This window comes from Triturus cristatus, chromosome 12 (assembly GCF_964204655.1).
Source record: "Triturus cristatus chromosome 12, aTriCri1.1, whole genome shotgun sequence".
NCBI classification, from domain to species: domain Eukaryota; kingdom Metazoa; phylum Chordata; class Amphibia; order Caudata; family Salamandridae; genus Triturus; species Triturus cristatus.
In genome coordinates this window covers 560,974,595-560,990,174 of record NC_140595.1, presented here as the reverse complement: position 1 = coordinate 560,990,174, position 15,580 = coordinate 560,974,595, and the positions used below count along the sequence as shown (strand labels likewise).

At 50.6% G+C, this 15,580-nt stretch overlaps 1 protein-coding gene across 4 annotated transcripts in view; it reads right to left on the bottom strand.

Annotated features, from left to right (window-relative positions):
- Window positions 1-15,580, bottom strand: part of RPGRIP1L (RPGRIP1 like) — a 673,080-nt gene that overhangs the window by 523,817 nt on the left and 133,683 nt on the right. For all 4 annotated transcript variants that reach the window (XM_085639033.1, XM_085639032.1, XM_085639035.1 and 1 more), the window contains exon 7: window positions 6,237-6,342. In XM_085639033.1, coding sequence (XP_085495159.1) covers window positions 6,237-6,342 — 106 coding nt within the window. The remainder of the gene's footprint in view (window positions 1-6,236; window positions 6,343-15,580) is intronic.

The window sequence follows — 15,580 nt, the reverse complement described above, 5'->3', positions numbered from 1 at the left end:
AGCTGCCGTGGCACTGATAGAATGGGCACGCATCCCAACCGGAGGTTCCTTTTTAGCCAGAGCGTAACAGGCTTTAATACACAGGACAACCCAACGGGAGATAGTCTGTTTGTGCACAGCCCGGCCTTTCTTGGTGCCCACGTAGCCAACAAAGAGCTGGTCATCCACCTGGAACTGTTGTGTGCGGTTGAGATAGAACGAGAGCGCACGTTTTGGGTACAGACGGTGGAGCCTCTCCTCTTCTCTTGAAGGGTGCAGAGGCGGAAAGAAAGAGGGCAGAGTTACAGTTTGCCCAAGATGAAAGGCAGAGACTAGTTTTGGTAGAAAGGAGGGACGCGATCGAAGCACAACCTTGTCCGGATGAATCGCCAGGAAAGGAGGTTTGTATGAAAGAGCCTGAAGCTCACTCACCCGCCGAGCGGCGGTGATGGCCACCAGGAAGACAGTTTTCAAAGTCAATAACCGCAATGGACAGTTATGCAGAGGCTCAAATGGTGCGCACATTAGATATGTGAGAACCAGGTTCAAATCCCATTGAGGCATCACAAAAGAAATAGGAGGGAAAAGGTGAGTAATGCCTTTGAGAAATCTATTGACAATCGGGGACTTGAAAAGAGAGTGCTGATCAGGCAACCTAAGAAAGGCTGAAAGAGCAGAGAGGTAGCCGCTGATAGTGCCCAAAGCAGAGCCCTGCTGGGCCAAGGAAAGGAGGAACAATAGACTTCAGAAAGAGGGGCAGCAAGAGGATGAACAGATTTTGCTGTGCACCATGCCACACATTTTTTCCAACGACAGGCGTATACCATTTTAGTGGAGGGACGCCTGGCTGCCAGAATCATATTGCAGACTTCGGGATGTAAATCAAATGGAATCGGCTGTCGCTGCTCAATCTCCACGCAAGGAGGTGGAGGCTGGACAGGTTCGGGTGGAGGACCGTCCCCTGTTGCTGCGACAGGAGATCCTTCCGAAGAGGCAGTCGGATCGGGGGATCCACACTCATACTGAGTAGCTCGGGATACCAAACTCTTCGAGACCAGTCCGGTGCCACAAGAAGGACTTGGGCCCGGTCGCGCCTGATCTTCTTCAGCACTCTGGGCAGAAGTGGTATAGGCGGAAAGGCGTACCACAGACCGCAACTACACTCGCGACGAAAAGCATCGACTAGCGAGTGCCGCCTTGGAAACTCCAACAAGCAAAACTGCGGACATTGCGCGTTCTTTTCGGTGGCGAATAGATCTAACCAAGGTTTTCCCAACTGCTGAAAGAGACCTTGCACCACCTCCGAGTGAAGATGCCATTCGTGATCCAACATGCACCGTCGGCTGAGTTTGTCTGCCCTGGTGTTCAGTGAACCTGCCAGGTGTTGAACCACCAAGGACATGCCTTGACGTTCCAGCCACATCCAGAGACGTAGAGCCTCCTGACATAGGGTCCACGACCCCACCCCGCCCTGTTTGTTGCAGTACCACATGGCGGTGGTGTTGTCTGTAAACACCTGCACTACTCTCCCCTTGACAGAGGGAAGGAATGCTTTCAGTGCAAGTAGGATCGCCCTGAGCTCCAAAAGATTGACATGGAGCTTGGACTCCGCCGGAGACCAGAGGCCTCTGATCTCCGCCTCTCCCATGTGGCCGCCCCATCCCAGGAGGGACGCGTCCGTCACTACTGTGTGCTCCGGTTGGGGAAGGGAGAGGGATCTGCCGCTGACCCAACGCTGGTTCGTGAGCCACCACTGCAAGTCCTGTGCAGTGCCCTCTGAGATCTGGAAGTAGTCGGACAGGTTCCCCCGATGCTGCGTCCACTGGAACTTCAGGTCCCACTGCAGAGCCCGCATATGCCATCTGGCATGATCGATCAGCAGGATGCAGGAGGCCATGAGGCCCAGCAGCCTCAGTGTCTTCCTGACCGAAACCCAAGACCAGGGCTGAAAGATCGGAATCATAGCCCGAATGTCCCAGACTCGCTGTTCAGGAGGATAAACCCGAAACTGCACCATATCCAGAACTGCTCCGATGAAGAGGAGCTTCTGAGAGGGAATCAGGTGCGACTTCGGCACGTTGATGGAAAACCCCAGCAATAACAGGAGGTCAGCCGTAGTCTGGAGGTGGGAGACGACTGCCTGGGGCGAGTCTGCTTTCAACAGCCAGTCGTCGAGATAGGGGGAAGACTGAAATCCCTGACCTGCGCAGATGAGCTGCGACCACTGCCATCACTTTCGTGAACACCCGAGGGGCGCTGGTAAGGCCAAAAGGGAGCACGGTGAACTGAAAGTGCTCGTGACCCACTGTGAACCGTAGGTAACGCCGGGCTGGCAGGATGGGAACATGAAAATAAGCATCCTGCAAGTCCAACGCTACCAGCCAGTCTTGCGGGTCTAGAGCAGACAAGACCTGAGCTAGCGTGAGCATCTTGAACTTCTCCTTCCGGAGGAAGCGATTGACATTCCGGAGGTCTAAGATAGGGTGCAGACCTTTCTCCTTCTTCGGAAACAAGAAGTAGTGGGAGTAACAACCACGACCTGCCTCTGGCGTCGGAACGCGCTTGATGGCCCCCTTGGCCAAGAGGGCTGTAACTTCCTGCTGGAGAAGTGCCAAGTGTTCCCCTGACATGCAGTGGTACTGAGGTGGCATGGCTGGAGGGGTAGATTCGAAGGGGAGGGAGTAGCCCCTGCGGCCTATTTGCAGAACCCACCTGTCCGAGGTTATGGAGCGCCAGTGGGGAAGGTGATGGCGAATCCTGCCACCCACTGGCGTCAGGTGGACCTGAAACTCCGGACTAGGAAGGTTTAGAGGCGGTGGCGGCAGGGGAGGTGGTGGACTGACCTGTCCGCTGTTCCCGGGATCCACCATGGCGGGTCCCACATACGCGGCCGCGCTGAGACTGTGGCTGCGCAGACTTGCGGGTCTGAAAAGAACGCAACTGGGCGCCCGACCTTGACCTCGAAAGGACCGAAAGGCTGACCCCGAGGGAGTACGTGTGGTGGCGAGACCTAAAGACTGGGCTGTAGCCCGAGAGTCCTTAAAGCGTTCCAGGGTGCTATCCGCCTTATCACCAAAGAGGCGTGTACCGTCAAAGGGCATGTCCAGCAGGGTGTTTTGGACATCCCCAGAGAAGCCAGCAGTGCGGAGCCAAGCATAACGACGGAGTGCCACCTTTGTGGAAAGTGTCCTATCAAGCGAATCGGCCGTGTCAAGCCCACAACGAATAGTACATTTTGCAGCATCTCTCCCTAATGGCTTGGGAGAGAACCGCCCGTGCTTCCACAGGGCACTGAGGCAGCTCCTGTGCCACGGTGTCCCATACAGAATGGGAATAGCGACCTAGCAGGCACGCAGTATTCACCGCCCGCAACCCAGAGCTGGCACATGTGAAAATATTTTCTCCAAATTGATCCAGTTGCCTAGATTCCTTGTCCGGATGAGCAGAAGGGAACGTACTCGGCGAGGCAGAAGCCTGGACAACCAGAATCTCAGGCGTCGGGTGTTGTGTGAGAAAGCTGGGGTTGCCTGGCGCCGGGCGATGGCGGCGCGCCACACCCTTGTCTACAGGGACTCCTGTGCTAGGTTTAATCCAGGTGCCCAACAGGATATCAGTAAGCGCTTCATTGAAGGGCAGTAACAGCTCTGCAGAGGACGACTGCGGCTGCAGGACCTCAGTCAGGAGATTGGTCCTGATAGGTACAGAAGGGGGCTTGAGGATAAGAGCCTCAGCTGCCGGCGTAAAACCACCGAAAAAGTCCCAACCTCCTCCGTGGCCACGGAAGAAGGGGACAGAGTGCCAGGGTGTGGAGAGAAATCCAGATCCACTGGACCCTCCACATCGCCTTCCCACTCAGGCTCATCCTCGCATTGAGCTGCAAGAGGGTCCTCAGACCCCTCCCAGTATTCCCCTTCGTCCACCGGTTGCTGAAGGGGCCGGTAAGGACGAGGTGCCCTGGGAAACGGGATAAACTCCCCTCCAAGAAATGGAATGGGAGGGTAAGATACCAGACCCGGTTCGGCGGCGGCGCCACCGCCCGGCGCCAGATCCAGGGCCGGCACCGAGGCCGGAGCCGGCGCCTGGGCAGAGGCCGGAGCCGAGGCCGGAGCCAGCGGTGCCACACGGTATGGTGCTGGCATAGCCAAGGCCAGAGGCGGTGGCATGGGGGCAAACCCTTCCGACGGATGCGCGGGCCCGAAGGCGCTCCGGAGGGACCGGGCGGGGCAAACAAATGGCGCAAGGCCCGCACCTCGTCCAAAGTCGCGTGCGGCCCCAGAAGGGGGCACCAACGGAGCTGCGGGGGAGTTACCGCCCGCCCCCTCCACCGCGTCCCGTGACCGGTGAGGGGTAGAAGAAGAGCGACAACGCCTCTTCGACTTTTTATGGCACCGAGACTTACCTGTCCACGATTTCGACGAGCGATGCTGATGGCTCCGCGACCGGTCCCTTGACCTCCCACGGGATCGGGACCTCGATCGGCACGGAATCGATTGCCGGACCTCCAACAACCTTCGGAAACGCTCCCGCAAAGCTTTCGGCGCCATGGCCCGGCAATCAGGGCACGCCTCGGGGTCATGGGCGTGCCCCAAGCAGAAGAGACACACGTCGTGAGGGTCCAACACCAACATGTTTCGATGGCATGCCCTACAGGACTTAAACCCGGGCATCTCTATTGCACCAGGAGTCAAGTACACGGCAAAAGAAGTTGTCAGAAACCAAGTTACAACTTAACTAGGGGTACCGCTCTCTCTCAGATCTGCGCTGCTGCGCGGAAAAAGAAAGAACAGAACTGATGTCAGCGCGTGTCTAAGTAGCTCTGACGACGTCATCTCGGCGACTACGACGCCAGCGACGTATGCGGAGCCGTACGACGACGCCTACCAATGCGCAGGGGTACTGCTGACGAAAACTTTCCGGATCCAGTCTGACGCCTTGGGATATTCTAAGGTAAGGAATCTATCACTAACGTGTCTCTTTCAGATCAAGCCATTGATTAAGAAACAAACAAATGAGAGTAGCACTATAGCCAACCAATGGTTAACAACAGGCGGGATCTACATCCACTGTAAATCTGATAGATGAGGCCTAAGAAAAGATTGCTTTCTGTATAGAAGCAAACATGACATAAAGAATTGAATGGGATAAACAGTGTAATAACTGAGTGTACTTTCCAGACTTAAAATAATCCCTTGTGCATTCAAATGGAAGCACTTCCTGCAAGTTGCAACAATGTACCAAAGAGCGGAAAAGGATGAAGTGAGACAGTAACAGCCAAAGCCCACTCTATTTTTTTTTTCTTAGAATTGGTAACATTTCATGAAACAAAGTGCTCTGCTGCTAACCCAGACCTAGAAACAAGGCTTGTTTCCTCTTACTCCCAATTGGAAACCCTCCACTTCAATGCCAGTTAGTTGGGAAACCGACTTCTCCGATATTTGTTTGCCTATTAAACCTCCCTTCTTTCTGTTCCAAATGTTGGCACATATGGGGCGTAATGTAGATGAATCATACTCAATCCCATCTCTCAAAGGCAGCTTGGGATTCCAATGTCCAAATAAAGAGTTGTCCGACTCCTAAATAGTCTTTGAAACTGAAGAAAATATTGCCAATGAAGGGCCCTTGACTCCAGGATGCTTTGCGACACTGCCCTAAATCTCGTTCAGACAGGTTGTCTGGTACTGGGTTAAAGACCGTCACATGGCACGGTGCATTAAACTTTCACAGGGTTACTTAAACCACTTGCCTAGGGCCAACTAAAGGGACTGCCATGCAGGAGGTGGAAGGCAGGGGCATAGCTTGGTCAGTAGGACTGGGGGGGGGGGAAATGAGAAGAGAGGGTGATAAAAACAGCAAACAAGTGATTAAAAATAAAAAAATAACCACAAAAAAGACCCCCCGTAGGATTTTATAAGCACGTTCTACTGCACACTGTTTGAGAGAGAAAAAGAAATCGGGCACATAAGCGATCATTATAGGCAGGTCTACCGATTAACGGACCCATGTGTGAGTGATAAAGATATGCAAGCTTGATTTAACTACGTTTTAATCATTTTCCAGTGGCACCACTATGTGGAAGGGTTAAAAAATACAAGCTCACAGCAGGAAAGTGCCGGAACATGTAAGACATTACTTCTAAACATTCCTGCATGATTTATTTTAAGTGGATAGATTAAACTACTTGTTAGTTGTAACAGTGGAATGTTTGTAGGAGACACTTTGTGTGCCTAATCTCTGTATCGCTGCATCACATACATTACCTCTTGAAGTTGTAGAACATTCCCTTCTAGTGTTGTTAAAGAAGTGTTTTTTTCCACCAACTGCTTCTGGAGTTTGATCATTTCCACATTTTCTCGAATTGTTGACCTTGGAAAAAAAACAACTCATCTTGTATTTGGAAATATAATTGGACTTGTTGCATTGTCATAACTACCAAGCTCTTCCAAACCATTTCTCATGCATTCCGAATTTTTTCAGCCCACTCAGTAAATGTACTGAACAAATGTGGATGTAATGCTTGTAAACTGAGAAGTGATAACATACATCACCACAACAAACAGCATTTCAGACAGGGGCGGCTCCTCCGCTAAGGCGGAGGAGCTTCGCCCCACTGCTTTCACAGCAGGAAAAAGGAAGAATAAAATGATAATAACATTGCTATTATTATTTTATTTCTCGGAGCTACGGGCAGGGTGGGGCTTGTGCCACAGTGGGAGGAGTGGTTCATGCACTTAAGTGCGTATGCCGGTTTGGCCGACCATTCAGTCATGCACACTTTGCATGTTCCACGCCAGGCTGTAATGCACAGGCTGGTGGGGAACATGCCAGGCTCATAGTCAATGTCTGAGTGCCGAACCCCGGTTCTCAGACCAATCACAACGCTTCATTGCAGCGTTGTAATTGGCTTAGGGGAGCCTTGTGTTTCCTGCTTCCGGGACTTATCAGGAAGCACAGCTGAGGAGAGACGGCAGCCGTGAGAAGGTAAGTTTTTTAAAATGTATTTATATTATGTTCCCTATCCACCACCACCCCTGTTCATTACCAGCCGCTAGTGATGTCAGAACTTAGGTGCCCATTACAAGATGGCCATAAATCCCACCAGTATTTTCCTTTTTGGAGTTAATGATACAATGAGAATCTGTAACTTAGTGGGGGAGGGAGATAACACTGGATCACAATTCGATCATTAAGGAGTCCCATAGAACTCGAATTATCAGGGGGATGAGGAATACACACTGGTTTAGTGTAAAGGGAGACAAATCAGAAAATGTGGCATACCATGAGAACTTGTAATCTATATGGGGCCAGTATCTCCTGTTATCGGCCCGAGAGGGATTACTGGGACCCTAATTATTGTCAAAACATCCATAGTTAGTATCAATAGAGCAATGTGCATATAATGTACCAAGGTGAATATCACAACACTACTTCAATAAAATATACAATCAGAAACAAAATAACTATATTTTGTTTAAATCTTTTTTTTATTGACATTTTTCACATTTTAATCATACAACATGAACAATGCATAGGCACCATGTATATTTGCTTGCAAATGCTATGATATCCAGTACAGAACTGTATAAAGGCAGGTCAGTTGTTCAAGAGGATACTGAGAGAAGACTCGTGACAGCGTCTCTATAAAGGGCGTATCAATGCCCGAGAGTCTTATCACTGGACAATTTTTAGGCGTTTCAGACATGGTGTATCTTAGGCCAAACTGTGGACATAGGGTACAACAAAATGAGGACAACTTAATCAAAGGAGGGGTAAGGGAGTCGCATGAGACCTGCTGCCGTATATGGTATAACTGAGTGGACCAGCCTTATCAGGGCCCAGTGACAGCGGCATTATGAAGCGGACCATACATTTCTGGAAGTCGGCGCTACTCTACCCCTGTACCCAGGGAGGGTGAGCACTGGGTGTCAGTCCTGGATATAGTCCCGGGATTCTCCAGTGTTAGTAACTATGTCCTGTAACTTCAACACCATAGTATCCCATTGAGACGCTAGAGGGAACTTACGGATACCAAGCAGATCTTCTCTGCGCAGAGCCACTCCCTCCGCCCTAGCCCAATTTAGTAGGGACTGGCGCTAGGCTAATGTGTGAGGTGCCAGAGCGGATTTCCATCGCTTGGTAATCAAGCGTTTTGCTACTACTAGACTAAGATCCAGAAAACGGGTGGTAGCCCTGTGCTTCTTATTCCTGCTAAATAGGTGCAGTATACGCACCTCCCATCTGGTTGGGACAGCGAGAAACAAAATAACTTTATGCATGTCAGTTTTAAAATAACACACAACAATCAGTTTACCAAGAAACACTGTATAAACTATCTTGCAACTAGATTTAGGCATAGAAAGAAAAGTGATTTAGCTGTAACCCAAGTTCTCCTTCAGGGGAACATCTTTCACATATCTTTTTTTTTTTTTTTTTTTTTTTTTAAAGGAAAGGAGGATAATGTAGTACTGGCTGCAGAAAACACAGACTATAAAACTGACGCTGCACATTTAAGTCGTCCCACTCATCAGTATTCCATTATGCTCTGTCAGTGACAGTTACGCCAGTTAACTTTTAAGAAGAAGACAGAATATTGTGTGGAATATGTCATGAAAAAGTACTTCCGCCATTCTCCATGGAGATGGGAAAGTTGCTTATGACTTTAATGAGTATTTCCCTGGAGGAGAATCGGGACTACATGTAAGTAACATGTAATTCCTCTCCAGGGGATCATCATTAATTGCCATAACCACTGAATAGCATAGCAAGATGATCCCACATAGACAGCAGAGGAATAATCAAAAAACATGTGATCTACCCACAGAGGTTTTATAATGACATTGGCATTAGCCTCAGAGTCTTAATCAAGACAAAGTCTTGTGAATATGTGGACAGACCCCCAAATAGTGGGTTTGTAGATTTCTGGGAATGTTTTTGACAAAGGCTGTCGTAACACCTTTGCCCCTTCGTTGAATGGACTTTAGGTCTACCAGGGAGGGTTCTGTTTACCATTTGGTTTCAACAGGCCTAGAATTCATCAACCAATATCTTAAATTTTGTCTAGATAGAACTTTAATACTTTCTAACACTAGAGCGTAAAGAACCCCTCCAAAGGAGCAGATGGTTTTGGAATGAAAGCTGGCATTGAAATAATCTGATTAACATGAAAATCTGATACTACTTTAAAGAGGCAACTGAAATGTTTTCGCATCACCATCTTGTGCTTTTAGAACACAGTGTAGAATTTGTGGTTGCACAGGGCCTGAATCTCACTGACTTCGAAGAGAAGTTATAGCTGCTAGCAAGTCAGTTTTCCATGTTAGATGATGCAATTATGCATATTGATCGGTTCACAGGTAGGGCTCATCAATTTAGAGAGCACAATGTAAACTTCACAATGAGGGAAGAAGTTCTATCAAGAGAAAATATAATCTGAATACCTCAAAGAAATTCTTCAAGATAGGCATTGAAAAGAAAGAAGTCTGTAAAAGGAAGTAATAGACAAAACATGTAAAGAAAATAAGTGCAATTCAGGCCTTGCTAAGAGGAGAAAGTAATGCAGTACCGCCTCTTTTTGATACCTGGAAGAGTAGCGGCTATTCTGAATATGCCAGATGCAGAATCTCTTTCATTTAAAAGTGTACGATTTTCTGGCTGAAGCACACTTAGCCTCTTTCAAAATGTCTCAACTCTTGTGACAGATTTAAATGCCCTATTGAACAAGTTACTTACCTTCGGTAACGATATATCTGTAAGAGACATATATTAGTTATAGATTCCTTACCTTAGAATTACCCCCAGGCATCAGACTGAACATCGAGAATTTTTCTTCAGCAGTACCCCTGCGCGTCAGTAGGTGGCATCGGTCGACTCCGCGTTTGTCGTTGGAGTTGTGATCGCAGGAAAGACGTCACGGTATCAACTTAGACACTGCCCATGAGCGCTGACATCCATTCTTTATACGACATTGCACACCAGAAGCGCAGAGCCATGCAAGACACTGACCACTGGTGCACAAAACTAGGGCCCTGAAAGGGAGTACCTTACGCTAGAAGTCAGTTCGCAGAACGGGGAGGATGGGTGGGGCGGTAAGGAATCTATAACTAATATATGTCTCTTACAGATATATTGTTACTGAAGGTAAGTAACTTGCTCATCTGAAAGAAACAGTTAGTTATAGATTCCTTACCTTAGAATAGATACCCCAGCAATACCAACCTCGGAGGTGGGTCTGCCAAGCAAGTTCACACCAGAAAATCCTGGAGAACTGAATGGCCAAAGAAGTCGTCGCTCCGGACTTGACTATCCAGGCAGTAATGCTTAGTGAACGTGTGCAGAAATGCCTATGTGGCTGCCCGGCAGATGTGTCCGAGGGGGACTCCACGTCCCAAAGCAGTAGTGGCTGCCGTCACCCTGGTGGAATGGGCGCGCAGTACTACCGGAGGCTCCTTTTTCGCAAAGGAGTAACAGATCTTAATGCAAAGGACAACCCATCGAGAGATGGTCCATTTTTGCAATGCCCAACCTTTCTTGGCGCCCACATAGCCGACAAAGAGTTGATCGTCCACCCAGAATTGTTTTGTGCGATCCAGATAAAATGATAAAGTGTGATTTGGATCCAGACGGTGGAGTCTCTCTTCCTCCTTAGAAGGATGGGGGGCGGGAAGAAGGCGGGCAAAGTGATGGTTTGTCCTATATGGAAAGAGGTAACCACTTTGAGAAGAAAAGGTCTAGTTCAAAGGACAACTGTGTCCGATGAACAGCAAGCAAAGGAGGTTTAGAAGAAAGAGCCTGAAACTCACTCATCTTGCAAGCAGAGATGATGGCCAGCAGAAAAGCAGTCTTTAAGGTCAAGAGTCTGAGAGGAAAATTATGTAGTGGCTCGAAAGGAGCACACATAAGGTAAGTTAAGACCAGATTCAATTCCCACTGAGGCATTACGAAAGGAATAGGAAGGAAGAGGTGAATAATTCCCTTAAGAAACCTATTTACAATAGGGGACTTGAAAAGAGAAGGCTGATCAGGAAGGCGAAGAAAGGCTGAAATGGCCGAAAGTTAGCCTTTAAGGGTGCCCAGAGCAGAGCCCTTCAGCCAAAGAAATAATGAAGAGAAGAACCTGTGAAAGAGGGGCAGGAAGGGGATCCACAGCCTTTGCTGTGCACCATGCCACAAATGTGTTCCATCTACAGGCGTATACCATTTTAGTGGAGGTACGCCTGGCTGCCAAGATGACATTACTAACTTCGGGAGGAAGGTCAAAAGCTGTCAACTGTCGACGCTCAATCCACACGCCAGGAGGTGGAGGCTGGACAGGTTTGGGTGGAGGACCGTCCCCTGTTGCTGCGACAGAAGATCCTCCCGAAGAGGCAGTCTGATCGGAGGATCGATGACCATGTTCAAGAGCTCGGGATACCAAGTGCCAAGTCCGGAGCCACTAAAATGACTTGGGCCCGGTCGCGCTTGATCTTCTTCAGTACTCTGGGCAGAAGTGGTATAGGCGGAAAGGCGTATAGAAGACCGCAATTCCACTCGCGACGAAAAGGGTCGCCCAGCGAGTGCCGTCTTGGAAATCCCAAGACGCAGAACTGCTGACATTGCGTGTTCTCTTCGGTGGCAAACAGATCAAACCAAGCCTCTCCCCACTGCTGAAAGAGACCTTGCACCGCCTCTGAGTGAAGACGCCATTTGTGATCAATCATGCACCGGCGGCTGAGTTCGTCTGCCCTGGTGTTCAGGGAACCTGCCAGGTATTGAACCACCAGGGACATGCCATGATGTTCCAGCCACGTCCAGAGGTGGAGAGCCTCTTGACATAGGGTCCACGACCCCACCGCACCCTGATTGTTGCAGTACCACATGGCTGTGGTGTTGTCTGTGAACACCAGCACAACTCTCCCTCTGACAGAAGGAAGGAATGCTTTCAGTGCAAGACAAATCGCCCGGAGCTCCAGCAGTTTGATGTGGAGCACAGACTCCACTGGAGACCAGAGGGCTCTGATCTTCACCTCTACCATGTGGCCGCCCCATCCCAGAGGTGACGCATCTGTCAGCACTGTGAAGTCTGGTTGGGGAAGGGAGAGGAATCTGCAACTGACCCAATCCTGGTTAGTTAGCCACCACTGCAATTGGTGTGCGGTGCCCTCCGAGATCTGGATAACATCGGAAAGATTCCCCTGATGCTACAGCCACTGGAACTTCAGGTCCCACTGCAGAGCCCGCATATGCCACCTGGCATGATCCACCAGCATGATGCAGGAGGCCATGAGGCCCAGCAGCCTTAATGTCAATCTCAACGAAATCCAAAATAGAGGCTGAAACATCGGTATCATAGCCCGAATATCCCAGACTCGCTGCTCGGGAGGATAAGCCCGAAACTGCACTGTATCCAGAACTGCTCCAATGAAAAGGAGCTTCTGAGAGGGAATCAGGTGCGACTTCGGCTCGTTGATAGTGAACCCCAGCGAATGCAGGAGGTCCGCCGTAGTCTGGAGGTGGGAGACAACAGCCTGGGGCGACCCTGTCTTCAACAGCCACTCGTCGAGATAGGGGAAGACTGGAACCCCTGATCCGACCACCGCCATCACTTTCGTGAACACCCGAGGGGCGCTGGTAAGGCCGAAGGGGAGCACGGTGAACTGAAAATGCTCATGGCCTACCGTGAACCGTAGGGAACGCCTGTGGGCTGGCAGGACGGGAATGTGGAAGTAAGCGTCCTGCAAGTCCAATGCTACCATCCAGTCTCCATGGTCTAGGGCAGACAGGACCTGAGCCAATGTCAACATTTTGAACTTCTCCTTCCAGAGGAAGCGGTTGACGTCCCTGAGATCCAAGATAGGACGCAGGCCTTTGTCCTTCTTGGGCACCAGGAAGTAGTGGGAGTAACAACTACGACCTACTTCTGGGACAGGGACTCGCTCGACAGCTCCCTTGGCCAAGAGGGCTGTAACTTCCTGACAGAGAAGGGCCAAGTGATCCTCCGACATGCAATGGAGTGTTGGTGGCATGGAGGGAGGGGTAGTCTCGAAGGGGAGGGAGTAGCCCCTTTGGACTAACTGCAAAACCCACCTGTCCGGCATGCTGGTGTGCCAGTGGGGGAGGTGATGGCGGATCCTACCGCCCACTGGCAACTGGTGGCCCTAAAAGGTCGGTCTAGGAAACCTTAGAGGCTGCTGCAGAGGGGGTAATGGTGGACTGGCCTGCCCGCTGGCCTCCAGATCCATGGCATTGGGTCCCACGTCCCCGGCCGCGCAGAGGCTGGGTAGCTTGTGCCGACCTGTGGCCTTGGATAGATTGTGTTGGGGCACCCCTTCTGTAACCACGAAAGGGGCGAATGGCAGACTGCACAGGACGAGAGGTGGCAGCGAGGCCCAAGGATCTGGCCGTAGCTCTAGAATCCTTGAAGCGCTCAAGCGCACTGTCCGCCTTGTCGCCAAACAGGCGACGGCTGTAAGAGGGCATGTCCAAAAGGGTCGATTGGACATCCCCAGAAAAGCCAGTGGATCTCATCCAGGAGTAGCGCCTTAGGGCTACTGACATAGAAATCTTTCTTCCCAGTGAGTCTGCAGTGTCCAGCCCACATCGGATGGCGACATTTGCTGCGTCTGTCCCTTCCACGACCGCACAATAGAGTGTGGCCCGGGCCTCCCCTGGGCACTGTGGCAGCACCTGCGCAACCGTGTCCCACACAGAGTGGGTGTAACGGCCCAAGAGACATGCGGTGTTCACCGACCGCATTCCTAAGCTGGCGGAAGGAAACATCTTCTTCCCAAGATGGTCCAGCTTCTTGGATTCCCTATCAGGGGCAGCAGTAGGGAACACGCCTTTAGATGTTGAGGCTTGGACCACCAAGCTCTCGGGGGCAGGGTGATGGGAGAAGAAAATTGGGTCACCTGGGGCCAGGCGGTGGCATCGGGCAATCATCCTATCCACAGGATCCCCTGTGCTAGGCCTGGACCAAGTGCCCAGAAGAATGTCTGTGAGGGCCTCATTGAACAGCAGCAGGGGCTCCGAAGAGGCCGCTTCCAGCTGAAGCACCTCAGTCAGGAGGTTAGTCCTGACTGCCACTGTATGAAGCTCAAGGCCCAAGGTCTCAGCCACCCTACACAACACCACAGCGTAGGAGGCTCCCTCCTCCGTGGCCACGGTAGGGAGAGAAAGCATGCCAAGGTCTGGGGAGGTATCAAAACCACTGGCCTCACCAAACTCCTCTCTCCAGTCCAGCTCTTCAAGCTGGTATGTCAAAGGGTCAACAGACCCCTCCCAGTCCTCCTCACCCTCCTCTGGCTGCCACTCAGGGCGATAGGGAATGCCAGAGTAAAACAATGTTACAAAAGTACCAGTCTGGGTCGGCGGACGCCGCCGGTCGAGTTACGTGTCCAAGTTGAGGAGGAGGCCGGGGTCGATGCCGGCCGGGGCACAACTGGCGTTGGAAGAGGCAGAGGAGTCATCAGAGATATCGGTGCCAGAGGAGGTGTCGTGAGGTGGACCAGCATCGATCCGGATCCAGGCCTGGATCCCTGGGGGACCTGCGGCGCCGAGGCCGGAGTCGCCAGCATCGAAGGCCTAGAGCCCCCAGTGGAGTCTCGCTTGGTAGTAGACGATGTTTCGACCTGTGATAAATTTGGGTCATCTTCAGGACCTGGTTACAACAGTATTGATCAGTGATGTATGATAGCAGAGAAAAAAAGGGGATGGAATAAGAATAAAAAAATAGCTAATGCAGTCCAGCTGGCATGTGTCCCAAATAGGACAATTACCTGTCAAGGAATAGAAAGGAGGGCTAATGAAGGTAGTCAGGATAGCGGCCACGGTGAAACAAGGAGTTGGTTGAGGGCAACAACGCCGGAGGCATGTGTCTCCGGGTGCATGCCAGGGTGTTCTGAAAAATTGAAAGAATGCCTAGTTACACAGGAGGCACTGGAGGGGCCTCTTGTAAACCAAAGAAAGCACTTGGGGAAAGAAGAGGACATAATTCTGCCAGAGTTTATTGATCGTAGCGTGTTATGGAGGATGAGGATCCAGAGTGTCTTATTAGTACAACGAGATGGTGAATCAATAATGGCGAAAGACAAGTCAAGTAAAAGAACTGTAGTCAATTCTAAATCGTGGAGTGTCAGGGAGGAAGAGGATTTAAGGTGTCATATTAGTACAACGCGGTAGTAATGGAAAAACACAAGTCAAGAAAAAGACCTGCAAGAAATTGTGCATCGTAGCGTGCCATGAAGGATGAGAATATAGCGTGTCATATTAGTACAACGCGGTGGTCATTCAATATTAACAATTTGCAAGTTAAGTGAAGGCCTCCTCCTGAAGACAATTGTAATCGAAGCAGGAGAGGTCAGGGTACAGCGTGCAGGGGTTGTAATGATTGAGTGAAAGGTACTTAGGGCGAGGGAAGCAACCAAACGTACCTAGGGTCCGAACGGAGCCGGGAATGACGTGATGGCTTCCGCGGTGCATGGCAAGCAGAGGCCCAGGTCGGGCTGAGAAGCATGGTGGGAATGGGACCAGCGTCCATGAAGAAACGTCTGGTCAGGAGCTGGAAGCATGAGGGAAAACTAAGCAATAGGAGGCATGTGGTTAGTAAAGATGAGGGGAGGAAAGCACT